The sequence below is a fragment of the Ceratina calcarata genome, unplaced genomic scaffold (genome assembly GCF_001652005.2).
Source record: "Ceratina calcarata isolate Rehan_Ccalc_2016 unplaced genomic scaffold, ASM165200v1 scaffold382, whole genome shotgun sequence".
NCBI lineage: Eukaryota > Metazoa > Arthropoda > Insecta > Hymenoptera > Apidae > Ceratina > Ceratina calcarata.
Window position 1 is genome coordinate 77,646 of NW_017161445.1, and position 17,098 is coordinate 94,743.

Sequence of the window (17,098 nt, forward strand, 5' to 3'; positions counted from 1 at the left end):
CTATATTATTTATTCATTTCGTATAATTTATAAAACTTTATGCCTCACATGTAGCGTTCGTATTTTCCACAAGATGAATTTTCTCAAAAATGCATAAACTGTTTGGTGATTACAATAAACTACACGGGTGGTTTTATGAAATTCAAAGGCCAGTGGAAAATTAAGTGAATGAGAGTCTCGCTTTAAGAATTAGAATAGCAAGGCAACGGTGAAAAGAAATATTCGTTGCGTTAAATCTCGGTTCTTGCGAATGCGAAACCGCAGCGTCGCGTCGTATCGCGTTGTGTTGCAGGCACCAGGTGGCCCGGCGTCAACTCCTTTATTAAAATCACACCGCGGGTACCTACCGACCTCGTTCAATTTACGTTCCTTTTTATCGAAAGAATCGCGCCGATTCCGATTATCGCGTCGTATAATCTGTGTTTACCGCTGCCCGTTTCGAAATTGTCTCATTTCGCGCGGGCGTTATTTGATACCCTACTAAACAAGATTTTTTTCCTTGCTAATTCACACGAACGTTGCATAGAATGAAATAATATATAAGCCATTCGAGGATTCAATATTTCTACTGATAATTAAAATATTTACCAGGATTGGAAGATAAAGATAAAATAATACATAAAAGTTTGTAGCTTTTCCTGTAGAACACTCGTAATTTTCATAAATTGGAAATCGATGTAAAAAAGCGATTGCATTATGCAATAAGAATAAAGGACGTATGTACGTACAAGCGCAGAGAGATAATTTTATTAATTTTACAGGAACAGTAAATGTACATGCTTTTTGTTAAATGTACACGTACTTTTATTGCTACCGCAAGTTATCCATGTTTAAATTCAAATATAAAGGTCGAACGTGTACTTACCGTACAGCTTAATGCTGCCATCAGTTTCCCCGAGAGAATTCTTTGATATGCATTTGTACGTTCCGTAATCGGACATTTCCACCGATAATATCGTTAGCTTCATATGCACTTTGTACGTGTTGTCCGACAGGGACTGCTCGTACTTGTCGCCTGCAAACAGAAAATTCAACTTATTGTTCGAAGCTTTTAACAGATCCTTTAATTACATCTTCATCATGCGACATAAATAAAATATATTAATTTAAAATAAATTCCTGAAAACTCTGAGGACCTTACGTAGGATTTAAAAAATTTCAGTAATACAAGTAATAATAAAATTATGATGAATTATTGGACATCTTCATTTTTTTATATAAAAATTATTTTCACTGAAACTAAAGAAATCATTCAATAAATTTCCTCGTTATAGCAGAATGCATCAAAATTTCGATTACTGACAATGACAATGCATTCGTTATTCTTTTACCATTGAAAAGTGCGGCATTAATACACATGAGACTTTAATAGAAACGTTGTTGAATTAATTAGATGTATTTTAGCTGCAGGTATCAACATCGATTTTATTTCCCACTCTGGCAATGCGCGTTCCCTAATTTTGTCTCCCGATCAACGATTATTTTCGTTCAATAATGTCAATTCGATGAGCACGAGTTACGCGCCGTGATTTTATAAATAATGTCCACAGACTGAATATTCATACGAAAGTTTTAACTTTGCTATGCGTTTACCCGCATTCATGACCGACCGTTCGTGCAGAAGTTGTTATAGATGCAAAATATAATCAAAACAATTGTTGTTTAACTTGCATTTAGTGCACTCCGCCGTTTCAACTAGGTAAATTAGTTTTTCAAATAATATTGTTCTTACATCTCATCATAGTCGAGATGCATACATTAAATCTGTGAGAAAACTTCGCTAAGCAATAGAAACTGACGATTATTGTATACACAGGGTGAACCACGAATCGTGCTCAGTATTATTCTGTTATTAGCAATCCGATGGAAAATATTTTTATCAAGTATAGCAGAGTTTTCATGTTATTATAACAAATTTTCTGTCAACTCTTTTTTTCCACGATTTTTGCTGATAAAAACATTTTGCATCGGACTGCTAATTACATTAATTAATTTCTACGATTCTATTAATCTCTACGATTCGTGGTTCACCCTATATAACAATTCTTGCTATTCACGTATTTCAACTCTCACATTACATGTTCATTATGGAATTGTAAATAGTAAGCAGTATTGATAAACAGCATTATAACTACTTGAGATACTAAGTAATTGCTGAGAGTATGCAGAACTCAGTTCGCTCTACCACTACATTCTCTTATATGTAATTTAAAGAAAGTTTCGTCATTAAGTTAATAGCCTTTAATGGATTACTTCCCGCGTTGCTGTGATCACCTTGGTTAAGCAGAAGAATGTACATAATTAGCTCATTTGTGTTATGCATTCAAAATGTGGAAGTCACTCTCGTCGTCAGTTATAAATTATTTGATAAAATAATTTAAGCGATCGTATGATAACATTTATTAAACGATTTAATAATAATTAATCATATATATTTATTAAGCTAATAATTTCATATGTGTACATATACACGTTAGGATTATCTTATTATTTGTCCCGTTCTCTTGCATTCTATATCTCTGAATTGTTTCTTTCTCACACAAGCTATTCTACCATTTGTAACATTCTCCTTGTCTTATTAAAGGTGAAATGCTGGTATAGCTGAGCTTATTAATGACACGATTCGACTTCCTACCTAACGATTACTATCGCAATGACGGTAATAATAGTAACAATATTACACCGTATAGGTTGCCAGTTTGTCTGTAATGTCGTGACATAATCGTGATTCCAGCGCTCTGACAAGTTAAGCGTTAAGCAGTCAATAAAATAGAAATACTATAAGAACAATAAAAGAAAACGCGAAACATTGGGTCGCGAAAAATATGACAAACATTATAATTTATTTAACTATTAATTAACTACGTCAAACTACCACGTTTCGAATTGCTGTCTTAAAACTGATTTAAAAAACGTACTGAAAGGCCACGGAGCTTTGAACATTCAATCTGATGCATGTCAAAGGGGCGTGAAAATTTTTAGTGGAAAACAGGTGCTGGCAAACGGGAAATGCGATCGAACGGCTTCTTTATCGCGGCGTCAAAGGACCGATTTGTTATTATGACGGAATAACGGTTTTTGAATTCCCGGTTCATTTTACTTTTCAATTATCGCGATTTCCATTCCAAGTTAATGCATATTTATGCCGGAACGTACGTGGTACAAAATGTCTCTACGACGCTCGCAATGAGAATACTTTGAGCCAAGGTAGGCCACCAAAAAATTGAGCAAAAAAACGGCGTACGCGATACCGGGATAGAAGTTGATCACGCCATGCGGCCATTAGCGGCACACAAAACGTTCGAATGATATCAGAAGGTTGTACAGCATCGCAGGGTACGTTTCGTGTAGCAGATTTGGAATCGACGACGATCTTTCATCGAGAAAGCAATTGCATTTTTAATTAATCCGAAATATCATGACCCATGATTCAGGCAATTTCTAATTAATGATTCTTTACCATCGAATCGGAGAGAATGATATTTCAAATACAGTCGGTTAAGTTCTTTGAATACTGAAATATTCTCAAACAAAGGAGAAATAGCAGAACGATGAAAAGGTGAACAATGCCGGGTCAGAAATGGGGAAAAAAGAAGGTAGGCGGAGTATTGGAATTAACACAATTCATCCAGGGGGGAATCAAGAGGCGAGTGAAATCTATAGGTGTAATGATCCGCGGTAAAGCCGTGAAGTATTTTCTCAGCTAGAGGGAAAACTTCCATGGATGGGTAGGTGGGAGAAGAAGAGAAATAGAAAAAGGTAAGGGAGTCTGTGGGAGGGAGAAGGTAGAATGCATTTATGTAGTGGCTCCCATCGACCCAACGTTGCAAACGGAAGAAAAACTTTCGCCGGCTTTGAGTTTCGAAAGCAGATGAAAAAGTTTAACGACGTTGAACCGGCGCGCGGCCGTGGCATTACCACTGCGCCAGATAACCGATGGATTTTCGGGTATAAAACTGCCTTTACGCGAAAAGTTACACCCATTTCTTTCATTGCCCGGTTGCCGCGCTTAATAATTGTATCAGCTCATCAGAAAATAGTACATACGTGTCTCGAATTTTCAAATTATCGACGCCACAGGCGACGTGTAAATCGGAATTAACAGAAGAACCATTGAACGTATGAAGTCATGTTAAAATAAAATGTCAACACGGAAAGATCTTTTGCTCGTCGACAGTCTGTTTAAACGAGAGAATCCCCGGCGACGGTAGAACGTTTTGATATTAGGCTAGATAAGAGACAGTACCTAAATTTCAATTCCGACGTCGAGTCACTCAACGGGGAGACAATTCCGGAGTTGACGTAGACGGGCGAAAGTGTGGGAGGATTTCGAAGGTGGGTACATATGTACATCCGGGCGAGAGGTTCGTTAGCTGAAAACTTTCGCTCAGGAATTAATAACGCAGCAGACATCGTTTTCCCTCGGTAAACCGCACGTTACGGGCGAAAAGAGCGGCGCAAAGAGCAGAAGTCATGACAATCACGAGTCATTAAAGTTGTACGGACGGTTCAAGCGAGAGGGTACCGGGCACGGCTACGGGGTCGGTGGCAGGAGAATCGTCTGGTTCGAGACGATGCGGCTCGGCGCGGGTGGAAGAAGAGGGTGGCGAGGCCGAGTCATCGTGACGCGGAAAGGACGGGACGAGTTAGGATAGCGAAACGCGACGGGGCGAGGGGTGAAAGGCCAGTAATGGCATTGGTAAGTAGCCCCGGGCACGCCACTCTCTTTCCGTGTATACGCTGTGCCTCCATCAGTGGCACTCGCGAGCCGTGCTTCAGTTTAGCTCGCGCGATATTCGACACCATCCGATGATATTGGGTTCCCAGATTCAAGAACGATCACTTTGTGGATGTAAAAAGCATTTGAAAATTAATAACAGCTTAATTGCTAAATCGAGTCGCAGCCACCATAAATCCGATCAAAATAATTACTTATTTTATCACGTTTCTTATCACGTTTTATATTTTAAATGTTACGATCATACAGTTTTGAGTTACTTTAATTTTGTAAGATCGGCTCTTCATTCACGGACATATTGCGAGCAATAAATTTTCCACGTAATGAATAATTTGCCATATGCGATACGTTCGGAATGTAGGAATTGGCAGAATAATAACTCACGATTTCTGGGTTGCGAATAACGACTTGTACGTGTGCTATCATGGATGTATAAGCATATATGTAGCTATAGAGAAGCTAAGCAAGGAAATACGTTTCGTAAGGAAACCTTGAATATAATTTAGAAATCACGAATGGAACAGGCAGTGATATTAAATTTACATACATTTCGTTCGCAACAAAATATACACGAATACACTTTTTGTTTCCTCCTGCGAGAAATCATTGATTAGATGTTTTAATTTGGACTTACGATGAATCGGAACAATTTTAATACAAAAAGATAATGCTTCGACTATTGCATAATTCTACTGTTTCTTGGAAACGTACGAAGAAATAAATTATAAATTCGTGGCACTCGCAATTAAATGGCATTGATTAATAGCCGCGCACGAAACGAAAAAACCGTCGCCTCATTATTTAATGTAATATGCAAAATGCGAGGAATCGAAATCATCGAAGTTCGTTATGAAATAAATATTTATGAATTTTTTAACGTCGACTCTCGCGATGTCCGAATACTTGAGCAACGTAATATAATATGTGCACCGATAATAAGCGGAAATTCAACTACGGAAATTTTCACGATTTCCAGTATACATATTTTAAATAATAAGCGACACGAGATTTCCCTCTGCTCTTCATATTCGTTTTGCGGCGAAAAATTATTTTCTGTGTACATTTTCCCTTGATTTGGATACTATTTTTAAATAACGCTCTATTAAAAAGTAAGAATCGATTGAAATCGTTTTGCAAAATTAATTTCCTCTGTCGAGTTTGCGTCAGTTTCAACACACAAAAGAAGAATAAATGGAATAATGGAATTGCATTATTTGTGTATAGATATTCGTGAATTAAGCCAAAGCACATACATTTTACGTGGAATATATGTATTATGCAATGTGAATACGTACATTCTGTTTTATAAAAGCATAAAAGCAGTAGTATATATAAAGTAGTATAATAATATAAATTTGTATACGTTATTTAATACACGTCGTATTATAGTATAATAATCCATGACAGGTATACAATCTAAGATGTACCATGGATGTAATATCATATTCGCCATCATTTGTAGCTGATCCGTTCCTTTATATACTATTAAAAAATAAATTCTATATATACATCTTTTACATGTTATTAAAAATTTGTTATGTATTCTATCATATATGAGTACGTTAGAGTGTAAGAATTTTTCAGCTTGATTTTACGGTTATTGACAATACAACGTGTCGGTTTTGTTCATAAAAATTGTGCGCGTAATTCATCGTTAAATCAATTTATCGGTGGGCGAGCACGGAGCAACGTGAATCGCGGTTGACAGGATAGCGTCGCGCTGACAACGGAAGTGCGCGTCAGAGCTTTCGGAAAACATAATCTGTCCGCGGGTAAATACCCGTTTTGCTTTCGAGCCGGCAATCGAATTCATTTTCAGCGTCGCCGCGTTTCCCAATTATCAGTTCCTTTATACGTTCAACGCCCACTCCAACCATTAACACGCGTTCCTTTTGTTTTTTGGAATAATGTACAGACTTCATTAAACTTTACATAATAGTAGTTTCATGTAATGATTTTTTGCAATATATCGATTTCATGTGTATTGGTTATTTTGTGAATTGTAGCATTTATTATATTATTTCTTATATTTGTATTTAATTGCCTAAAAATTCTTTAAACTTGACTTAGTTTTCGTTCACCACTTAACATCAACTGATGTTAATTTCACTTTAAATCTCGAACTGTTTCAGCGTTTTTCAACTTCCCCTATTAAAGCAAAAACGACAAGAGCGAGCATAGTTCAAGTAGAATTCCTCTTATCTTCCTGTTCTCCAATCCTCCCGTTCTAGTTTTCGCCGTGTTCAGAATCTAGCGAACGGGTGACAAATAACATATACAACAGGGAAACATTCCTGAAGCATCTAACTCGGCTGATTGCCTCGTCCGCAGAACCGGGGATCAAGCTAGCTAAGCAAGCATTACCGTGGACGTTGTTTATCTGCTTCAAACTCGTATCCTCCGAAATAAATAATTAGAAATTCAACTCATAATGCAATCACGAAATTCGTAAATATTTGTTAAAAAGAACGAATGATTCTTACACGATGATTTCATACATACTATAAAACTACACATACACATTCTTAATCTGTGTGAAATGGAAATAGAATTATCTTTGAAGTTTCAAATTCAATGAAGAGATTGTCATTGTTCAATTTAAAGCAGATTATTATAACAAATGAGCGAGTGCCCATTTGATTCGCAAATTAGATTAATTGCGGCCAATTTCGTTTTCGAATGAACGGGGAGCGAGGGAGCATAAAGGCGCTTTCGATAACAGTACTTGCGAGAACCTATCTATGTTTCAGTCACGTTAATGAACCTGGATAAGCGACGGACGTTAAATCGTAAAGCATGTCGTAGCTGTTACATCCGGTTACCGCGGGGCATAGTGTAATTAACGCATCCAGCCCGATGTAACGCAGTTCAGATAACCCGTTCCCAAAGATAATGGGAAAAATATTAAATGTCCTTGCAATTTAAATATTTCAATCGCCGAAAATAATATCAGAATGAACTGTTCAATGATTTATTGACACTTACACGATCCAAGTTTGATGCACGCGAATTCAACGTCCTAGGCAGTACCAAATTAATTATTTGCATGCGCGTAGAATTAATCCTTTATTTATAGTGACAACATTTCAGAGAATATCATAACTGAATAAAAGTTAATATTTGCTTGTATTTTATGATTACAATATTGAAAATTTGCACATCGTGCTTCAGTTAATCCCTACTAGCACATTAATTATTTTAGAATACATAAATACACATAATCATTTAAAACACACTGAAAATAATTCGCGATTAAAAGATAGAAATTGTTATATGAATAAGTATGACAGAAATTATTATGAAAATTTTAATGTTTACAACGTCTACGATTACAGCTCTTGCGATATTACCCATCACACTTATATCATACGTATGACATGTAGTTAAGTAAGTAAATTGAAGAAGTTTATTCTGTATGCACGTCGTAAAATGCGTGGATATAAAATGTGAATATGGACCTAGAAATGTTTCCTTTCCCAAGATGAAAAATTTCTCCCGTTCATCATAAAACACGCCTGGCAACGTCGCTGGACGGATGGTATCATTAATACCAACATTAATATTATTTAAACATAAATAAATATGAAAATCCAATATAAATATATAAAAAATTTTTAATTATACATATTACTGGTAACACGATGATGAAACTGCGTTTGTGCACTTGTGACTGTTCGGAATACTTCAATGGATTCGAACCGCGGTGTCTTTATTAGGAAAACGTAGACGCTGCGTGTGTCGCATCCGAAATGAACTTAATTAGGTGTGCGATTAGCGACTCCGCGTACACGGGCCCATACGTACAGCTTCGGTTTTCTTACTGCATCTGCGTCATCCGTACATACACCCCCGGTCTGGAGCAGGCTGGCGCATTAACGGTTCCGAAGACGCGTTACTCCATACGGTTACCACAGCCTACGACCTTAGCGCATACCGTGTCTCGTTATCCGAAATAATTAAGCGACATGCGACCCGGCGCATTCGACGATGTACCTTCTGTAACTGTTCGCTCTTTTCTGTTAGGCGCATTAAGCCAGTCCCCGGCGGTGATATATTCAGGGATTTAGAGTGGTTGTGTATGCACGTAATAAACGTTACGAGTCTTCGCGTTGTCAGTATATTTTACGTCTTGGAAATAACATATTTTTTGTAAGACACGTAATGGACGAATAAGAATTATTACGAATAAATTATGAAGTATTATTATTGCTAAAGAATAACAACGATTACAGTCATAATTAAAATTGTTTCTTCTACTTCAGGGAATCAGAGTTGATTTTTATTTAGCTTGAGGATAAAACCGATACGAATGTAAAGAGGAATAATTTCAGATGACTTATGTACTCGTTACAGAGGGATTTTAGAATCGATGCTTGAGCACGTTGCAGCACGCATTGTTCCGGGAGGGTGCAAGCACCGTGGAACGATAAAACGTTCTGTAAATAATCCGCGTCCGCGCGAAAAGTTTAACACGAAAGTCTCATTATTCGAAGTAATTATAGCGCCTCCATGCATTTTCTGGCTATGTGTGTGTATGTACATAAGTACATGCGCGTATGTACTGTGTCCAACTGCGACGCTGTTCGACCCGTTCCGTTTCGGTAATGTGCGGTACGGCCCGGTACATAGATACGCGGCGTGTACAGTGTGTGTACACTCGTTAATAAAACAGCATTAACTATGTTGGGCAGTACGGTTCAATCGCTCTTCAGTGAATTAGCAGCGCCAGGAACTGGGAACACGTCCATTACAAACGCACGCGGAAACGTAAAAGCACCGACGGACCCACGGAGACCCTTTCGCGTTTACGCGTGAACCTCGTAAAACACAGCACGGTGCGGTGGTCGCGCACGTACAGAACCAACTTTTACTTCGATTTTATTACCGTGACCATTGTGCTCGATTTTATTGCAGCCCCCACTGTTAACATACAGTTGACGCATCGCCCTGATGCAACGTAATCCCCTTGAGATCATAAGGTGCGGTCGTAATTCTTTTGTCCAACTCTGAATTCCTTAACGTGACAGTCTTTATGTAGCCAGTGATTTTTATATTTATTGTATATAAGAGAATGTTTGAATTCCCGGAAATTTTTTACGTTCCTACGTCATAATTTGAAATTGCATTATATTATTTCAGATTTTTATTTAATCAGGTTTCTGTTATAAATGCTAATGACATCGGTGTTTAAAATATTATTATTTAATTCGGATATTAACGATCTATCATTTTTAAGCTGATATTTTGACCCATTCAAATAGCCTAAGTTTCTCAATATTGTTGAACACCACCGGTTTAATGCAAAACTAATCAATCTTTCAGTACTATAAATTTTCCTCAGTCATACTTCCTACGGTCGAGCGAGAGACCATTAATTTTAGTAAATTCGTGTGCCCTTGTTCTATGTAATCGATTTTAGATTTTCGATGCGACGTTTCATTTCAAATAAAATAGATTAGTTTAGTTTGAATTTTATAATTATATATGAAATATCTCACATGAAACTGAACAAGCTTGCAATTAATATTTATGAGAAATTAAAGTTGATTGTCATAATTGTTGAGAAATATGAATATAAGTAAAAGTTTAATTTAATATTTGTATTTTAACAAGGCCACTTAAATGGATCTCGAGTACAAGTGCACAGTGTTTAATCAATGGTGGCTTACCGCTTTTTATGATCTCGTTGTTCTCCTTCGTCCAATAATTGATCGAGTTCGGGAAGGCTTCTGAATTGCACTCGAGCGTCATTCTTTGTCCCACTTGTGCCCCAACCAACTGATTCTGGATAGATATCATTGGACTAACTGCAAACATTAAATTTACTTACATATAAACAACGTAATTAATTAAAATTACAAAATTCTTTACAAGTGTATAGTCTTCGATACATCATATATCACATAAGATAGAGAAGAAGTATATAAGTAGAGAAATAGAGAATGTTTTAAAAAGTACAATCTCTCAGTTTCCTTAAAACTTATCATGTAATATTATATTGTATGTATAACGTGGTCACTTACAGTGTACTGTGACCATTATCCTTTTACTGACTGTAGGCGGCACACCATTCGATGCGATGCATAAATATGCACCCATCTGCAGTCGGTTTATTTTAGTAATATTGAACGTCGGCCCTTCCACCACTTTCACTGTAACAGAAGTAAATAGAACCATATAAATATGCTTGTAAAGCTCAGGGAAGGAAAAAAGTTATCGTTCTTCAGAATATATCTACATAACTAGACAAAATTTGACTATTGTCACTAAAATAGAAATTTCAGTGTATTTGATTAAAGACTAAAGTTTGCTATCCGTAAAATACATTCTTAATTCTCTTTTAATTCTGCCAGTAGATATATTATCAGAAATGATCGTTCCATTCACATCGAAGGTACAACTAATCACAATGGCTTGAGCACCCGCAGTATTTACGGGGCTCGCAATTTATTGAACGCAATCGGTGATCATTCACGAAACAACGGCGCTGATTTCTCGCTGGCAAAAAGTTCGTGGCGGCGTGAGCGAAATTAATGTTAACGGAGCACAGGTCTCTGTCTGTACTTCTGCGCCTTCGATACCTACTACGGTGCGACACAGCGCTCGGTGGCTTTTTGTTAGTCCGTTTAATCCCGGCCAACATTCAACGCTACGAACACATTCCCGGCGAATTGCGTTCCGGGCGCAACGCTTGTCGAGAATTTCTTGTTAATCATGGTTTACTCGTGCAAGTGTCTGATTGCATTACGTTATAATGTTCGCGGTTTGATTGTGTTTTCCTAAAAACTACAAGCTGCAGAATCAGAGCAGAGATTCCGAATAGTTGTATTACTAATTGGTTAATATTTATCATGTGTTTCGTAGAGCAATGCATAAACATAGCCACTTTTTAATTCAATTTTGCATACTGACGACGAACGGTACGAAACGATAATATTGCATTAAATAAATTTGTACATAGATTGATGTTCTCATTTCATCCAGAAATGATCGTCAAACACGCGTCGCATAAATTTGTTATTTCGATATCTCCTTAAATCGATTTATTTTATTATAATAAACAAAATATCACAGCTTTTCAATTCGACAGTAAAATCAATGAACACCGTGTTATTATTTCTGACAACCATTCATTCTTACATGAAAACATCACAAAAGAAGACGCATTGAATATGAAAATATAGTACAAGCAATTTGCATTGTTTGACAAACAGTAGCCGAGTAATTCGCGACGCGCGCTACCCTTTTTGTTGCATCGCGCGCGAGGGCGGTGTCAATGGTGGGTTACAACGGTAACCGCAGATAGAACACGTTCACTCGTTGAACGTAAATCTCGCGGTGGAAAACTAAAAGGCGGTCACCGAGCTCGGTCGTTTCCCGGTCGAATTTTCGATTCGCCCAGCGGCCGGCTCCACGCGGCCCTAAGCGCTTAATTTCTGCATGGAAGCAATTTATGTTATTGAAACGACAGACCGAGTTGATTCTCCCGGCCCTATATCTATGTACTCGCCCGCGCGTCCAACCGTGTGTACGTGTATAAGCCGGTGACCAAACTGGGTGCCCGACGTGTTCTCGCTTTAATTAATTACTCGTTAACCGGTTAACCGTTACATACTATCTTATCCGATTGTTGGCGAGTATCAGGTAACTTCATCTACCCCGACGGTTTCAGGTCGCAGGTATCTAGTCATACATACATGCATGCATGCATGCTATATGAATTATTTGGGACAATACACAGGTGGGAAAATAATTTATATGTGAACGCATACACTTTAATTAAATTCGCATTATATCTTAAAACGTTTGAGCAAATTTTTATTATTTTTGAACTATATTCACGTGTTTGACTTTTATTTCCCCGCACGAAGGAAATTGTACGGAAGCGAATAATGAATTGAAATTACGACGTTTAATCGGGGCTGGTATGTCTGTAACAGCGTCAAAGAGGTAGCTCGGGCAAAGAATTCCCGTGACACTGACGGTGGAGAGGCTTTATTTTCGCCGCGTATTTGCGAACAGTTTCCGAGCAAATAGGTTCTCGGGGCCGGGTCTGTCCGCGATTTTATACACGCGTTCACGTGTGTCAGATGAACTCGCGCGAGGAGCGAAACCGATGCGTCCTCGAAAACCGGGGAATTCGGAGCGGAAATAAAACAACGCCGAAAGAGGAACTGAAAAGGTATCGAGTGCTCGCGCGGAGAAGGTAAGCGCGAACAAACAAGAAGTGGCGCGGTCTATGATCAAAGCCACAATTTAATTCGATTGTACGGCCTGCCGTACATTTCGCTTCTCTTCATCTCCCCTTTTTGGATTTTTATCTATTGTTATTTCGATGCTCGGCTGTTCGTTTCAATGACGTGCGCACAGTATTTCAGATATGCACACGCCTAAAGACGAAATCGCCTGAATTATGAATGTGTTATTGAATGGAACGTGATCGTTCATTCTTTTGTCAATTAATCCCAGTGAAAGTTGAAAACAGAAATAATTACGATCTATCGCAATCTGTTAGCATTCGTTAGGTACATAGGTCGTTTCACAAATAATGCGTCTCTCGATTTTCATTGTAGAGACAAAAACCACTCTCGAAAATTAAGACAGAAAATATGAAGATAAAGAGATCGGTGGAAATTTGTCAACCCGCTGGTAGAGCTCTATCGCGTACGAGTAAACGTTCGAAACACAGGGGACATTTTTCTTGCGCACAGGCTCGGCAGTTTCCCGCGGGTAGAACCCCCGGGCGCGAGCAACAGTCGGATGCGGCTGAAAGACAAAAAAGATGATAAATCGTTATCGCGTCTCGCTCGCGGAGTCTTCGCCATTGGCAATAGCTAAGTGCATGTACGATCGTGTACATACATACATATATGTATACGCGCGCATACGCGAATCAGAATACGCCGGTGCGCGAAACGTCGTCCTTGTATTTCATTCTAACATCATAGACATGCCACCGGTATACTGCCATTACATTTCGCACTTCGCTCGTTGAATAAGTTTGAAAGCCGCCGGTGATAAATTTCCATTTCACTTCGACATACACATCAGCGAATCACCTGGTCAACTTAACACTCCGTGCGTCATTGTGCCACGTAAAATATTAAGCATAGTTTTCTAAATCAGCGTTTTTTTAGCACGCTTCAGTTTTTCAGTTAGGAGTTGTTAAACTATTGCAAGAGAGTAATTGACATCTGCTGTAGTACGTTGCATGTAGTCAGAGCATTCGCAATTATTTTTGTATATTATGTACAAAAGTAAAGTGCATAAATGACGTTTAAAGGAAGTTCTTACGACATTTCATATTTTAAGGGATATAATAAATATTGAAAATTGTAATTATGTTTGCAGCAGTTTCACATTTACTGAGGTAGGATTGATTTTAAAAAAAAAAGGACGATTTCTGGTTTGGGATAATGCTTTATCGAGCGTTGTCAGTTATATGTGAATGACTGGTCCCAATGGACTATTTAATTTCATTGCAAATTTTGTCGTTCATATAAATGAATGACAGCATGACTGCGTCATTAATGTGCAACTGAAATGCGTTGAATTATGCAGGTATTGGAACAATTTCGTTTTACATGATGCGGTAAAAATAGAGAAGAATCAAAGTATATTACAATTAACGATTAAATATTTTGAAATAAATGCAGCTTCTCATGTTCTTTCGATCAGATTTAAATAATATTGACCGGGTCACTACTTACTGTCTGCGTTATTATTATGAAGTATCGTTTCTCCGTCCTCTCGCCTCCAAGTGATATTCGGCGCCGGAGACCCTTTGGCAGCGCATTTCAATGTAACGTTGCTGCCTTCTCTGACCACCATATCCGTGCTTGTCATATAATCCAAAATGTCAGGTGGGACTGGAATCAAAATTTCGAATTTCACGAATAAAGAAGAGATTATTATAAAAGAGTCGAAATTAAATGTGCTATTTTAACTGAATTAAAATATGACAGATATCAATATTTTTTCCTATTAGATCATAAAAGCGATCCTAAAACCGACAGTAGTTTTTATAGATTGAAGGAAACCAATAGATTTTCACATTTGAAAAGCAATCAGTTTCTCCAACCTGTTAAAAAGCAATCAACCTCGAGTAGCTACGAATTGCACAAAAAAACAAAGACAGGAAAGTACAGTTTACAAAATAGGAAAAGCGTTAAGACGGCTTGGAAAGAAAATCAGTAAAAAGTCCCATCAAGTTTCATCGGGAAGTTTAGATAGTCTGGCAACGGGGAAAGTTGAAAGGCTGTTTCGGAATTAAGAAAGGAACCGGGGGAAAAAGTTCGGGGCCAGCCTATAATTTGAAATAATAGGATCCCGATTAAGCTTCCGGGTAATGAATTAGTAACGCGTGCTTTTATTCTTTTTCAAGAGTGGCAGTCTTATGGGACTTTGTATCGCGCGAAGAAGTCTGCAATTTTTTTACGCTGTTACAATGTACTGTCATCGAAGTAAAGAATAGAAAGCAGGACACTTGTTAAACAATAATTGACGATGAACGAAATAATTAATCGATTAATCCTGTATTATTCGAAATAGAAGAAAAATATAAAGAGATATTTTAAAAACATATTTCAATGATATTTGCATAATATTTTATCTTGTAAATTGGTCAACGGAAGTCATGAGTGAAATGTTATACACTTGTTCCCAGTCACTAAATCGCTAATTTGGCTAATAATGAAGTTAATTTTCACGTGTGTACGTGGTTGCGTTACAAAGTGCGGAGAATAGCATAATCCAAAGAATAGGAGATATTGAGAATGGAATTAGAGTAGCTTACGCAAATGTAAATGTAGGATTTCACACGACATTGTAGCGAAACCTATATAACAGAGCAAATCCTTATTACAATAGACACCGAATCCTTTTAACTACCGACAATTATATTTATTAATATTAATAACCCGTTGAATTACTGTAAGTTAATAATTTATAACTTATCTAACTTAACTAATCTATAGTATAAATTAAATTCGTACGATGAACTTTACTGAAATTTACTAATCATTGCAGTTTCATATGTTTTATATAATATTTGTGTGCAAAATGTAGATTTTTGTGCGAATTTTTATGCAGAGTGGAATACTGAGAATGCATATAGGATTAAAAAACGAAATTCAAATGTGTTCTGTTTCTCTAATTAAATATCGTAGCATGCACTTTGCTTCTAACATTTCATATGCCTCTGCATATCAACTGCATTGTTCAAAATTCAGCACACTTGTGCCTCTTGTAAATATCTAAAAACCTGCAGTCTGATGATAATAAGGAATCTATAAAACTAGAAGCCCCTGCCATAATTTCATGGTCTAATTTTATAAATGCAGAAATCTATGCAAATTCCAAAGTAAAGTGCTTACTATAATATTTAAAAAGCAAAGTGAAATCCTATTTACATATCATTTTTCGAACTGAAAGAGTTTCTGCATAAAATTTCGCGGCGTTGTGTCGAGTAACGCTAGGCGAGATCAGCGTGGCACGGTATGAAGCACAATGGACCAACCTACAACTTCCAAGTAGCCGGTCTGACTCTTCATCGGGTCGGTATTTATCTGACACATGTACGCGCCCCGGTCGGACTCGCGTACGTCGCGTATGTGCAGACACCAGGTCTTGTGCTCGGTGTGCGTCACGCCGATCCTGTGATTCTTCGTGATCACGTGATGGGCTATCGTCAAGATAGTCTGCGTGTCCACCCTCAGCCATGCCACCTGGAAAATGAAACAAACGACGTGTACATTAGTATATTTGTACTGACTGACATATCAACGTCCAGGCCAGAAACCTGAACTTAGGAAATTGAAACGTGGAGGAATACACTAAAAAGGAATTCTGCTTCAATCAGGCCTTAACAGGATGAGAGGATAATCAATACGTTTTTACGGATTTCTCAATATTTTTAAAGTTCCATGAATTATCGATTTATTTCCATTCGTTATTGTCTTTAATTGTTATCTGAAACAATTTCATATTTGATGCAGGTGTTTCATTCAAATTACGAGCTGAATGTATGTTATTGATCATATGAATGACTGATAGCGTAATGTTAAATCAAATTTCATGTATTGAAGCCAGATTAATCAAAATGTATCACAATTATGAAATCAAAACTTTATTAATATCACTGGTTATCAGTTCGCAAGAGTATTAATAATTTTGACGAGTATTCGTTTAAAATAGACGTCAAATATTAAACGCAACACATCAAGGCGTTTAGTAAATTACGTAACGACTCAGTTAATCCAATACAAATATATTAAGATTCTTAACACTAGATTGCCCAAGGAAGTCATTTTGACTGCTTTTGGGCAAATGTACAAATAATAATGCATTAATTATTTTTTT

At 37.4% G+C, this 17,098-nt stretch overlaps 1 protein-coding gene across 1 annotated transcript; it reads right to left on the reverse strand.

Annotated features, from left to right (window-relative positions):
- Positions 1-836: 836 nt before the first annotated feature.
- On the reverse strand, positions 837-16,517 carry LOC108625951 (neurotrimin). Its single transcript, XM_018026309.1, has 6 exons — positions 16,512-16,517; positions 16,257-16,464; positions 14,449-14,607; positions 10,762-10,890; positions 10,408-10,545; positions 837-1,015 (listed from the first exon to the last, which is right to left on the reverse strand). Exons 1-6 carry the CDS (start codon positions 16,515-16,517, stop codon positions 837-839), a joined length of 819 nt encoding a protein of 272 aa, XP_017881798.1.
- Between the last annotated feature and the right edge of the window lie 581 nt (positions 16,518-17,098).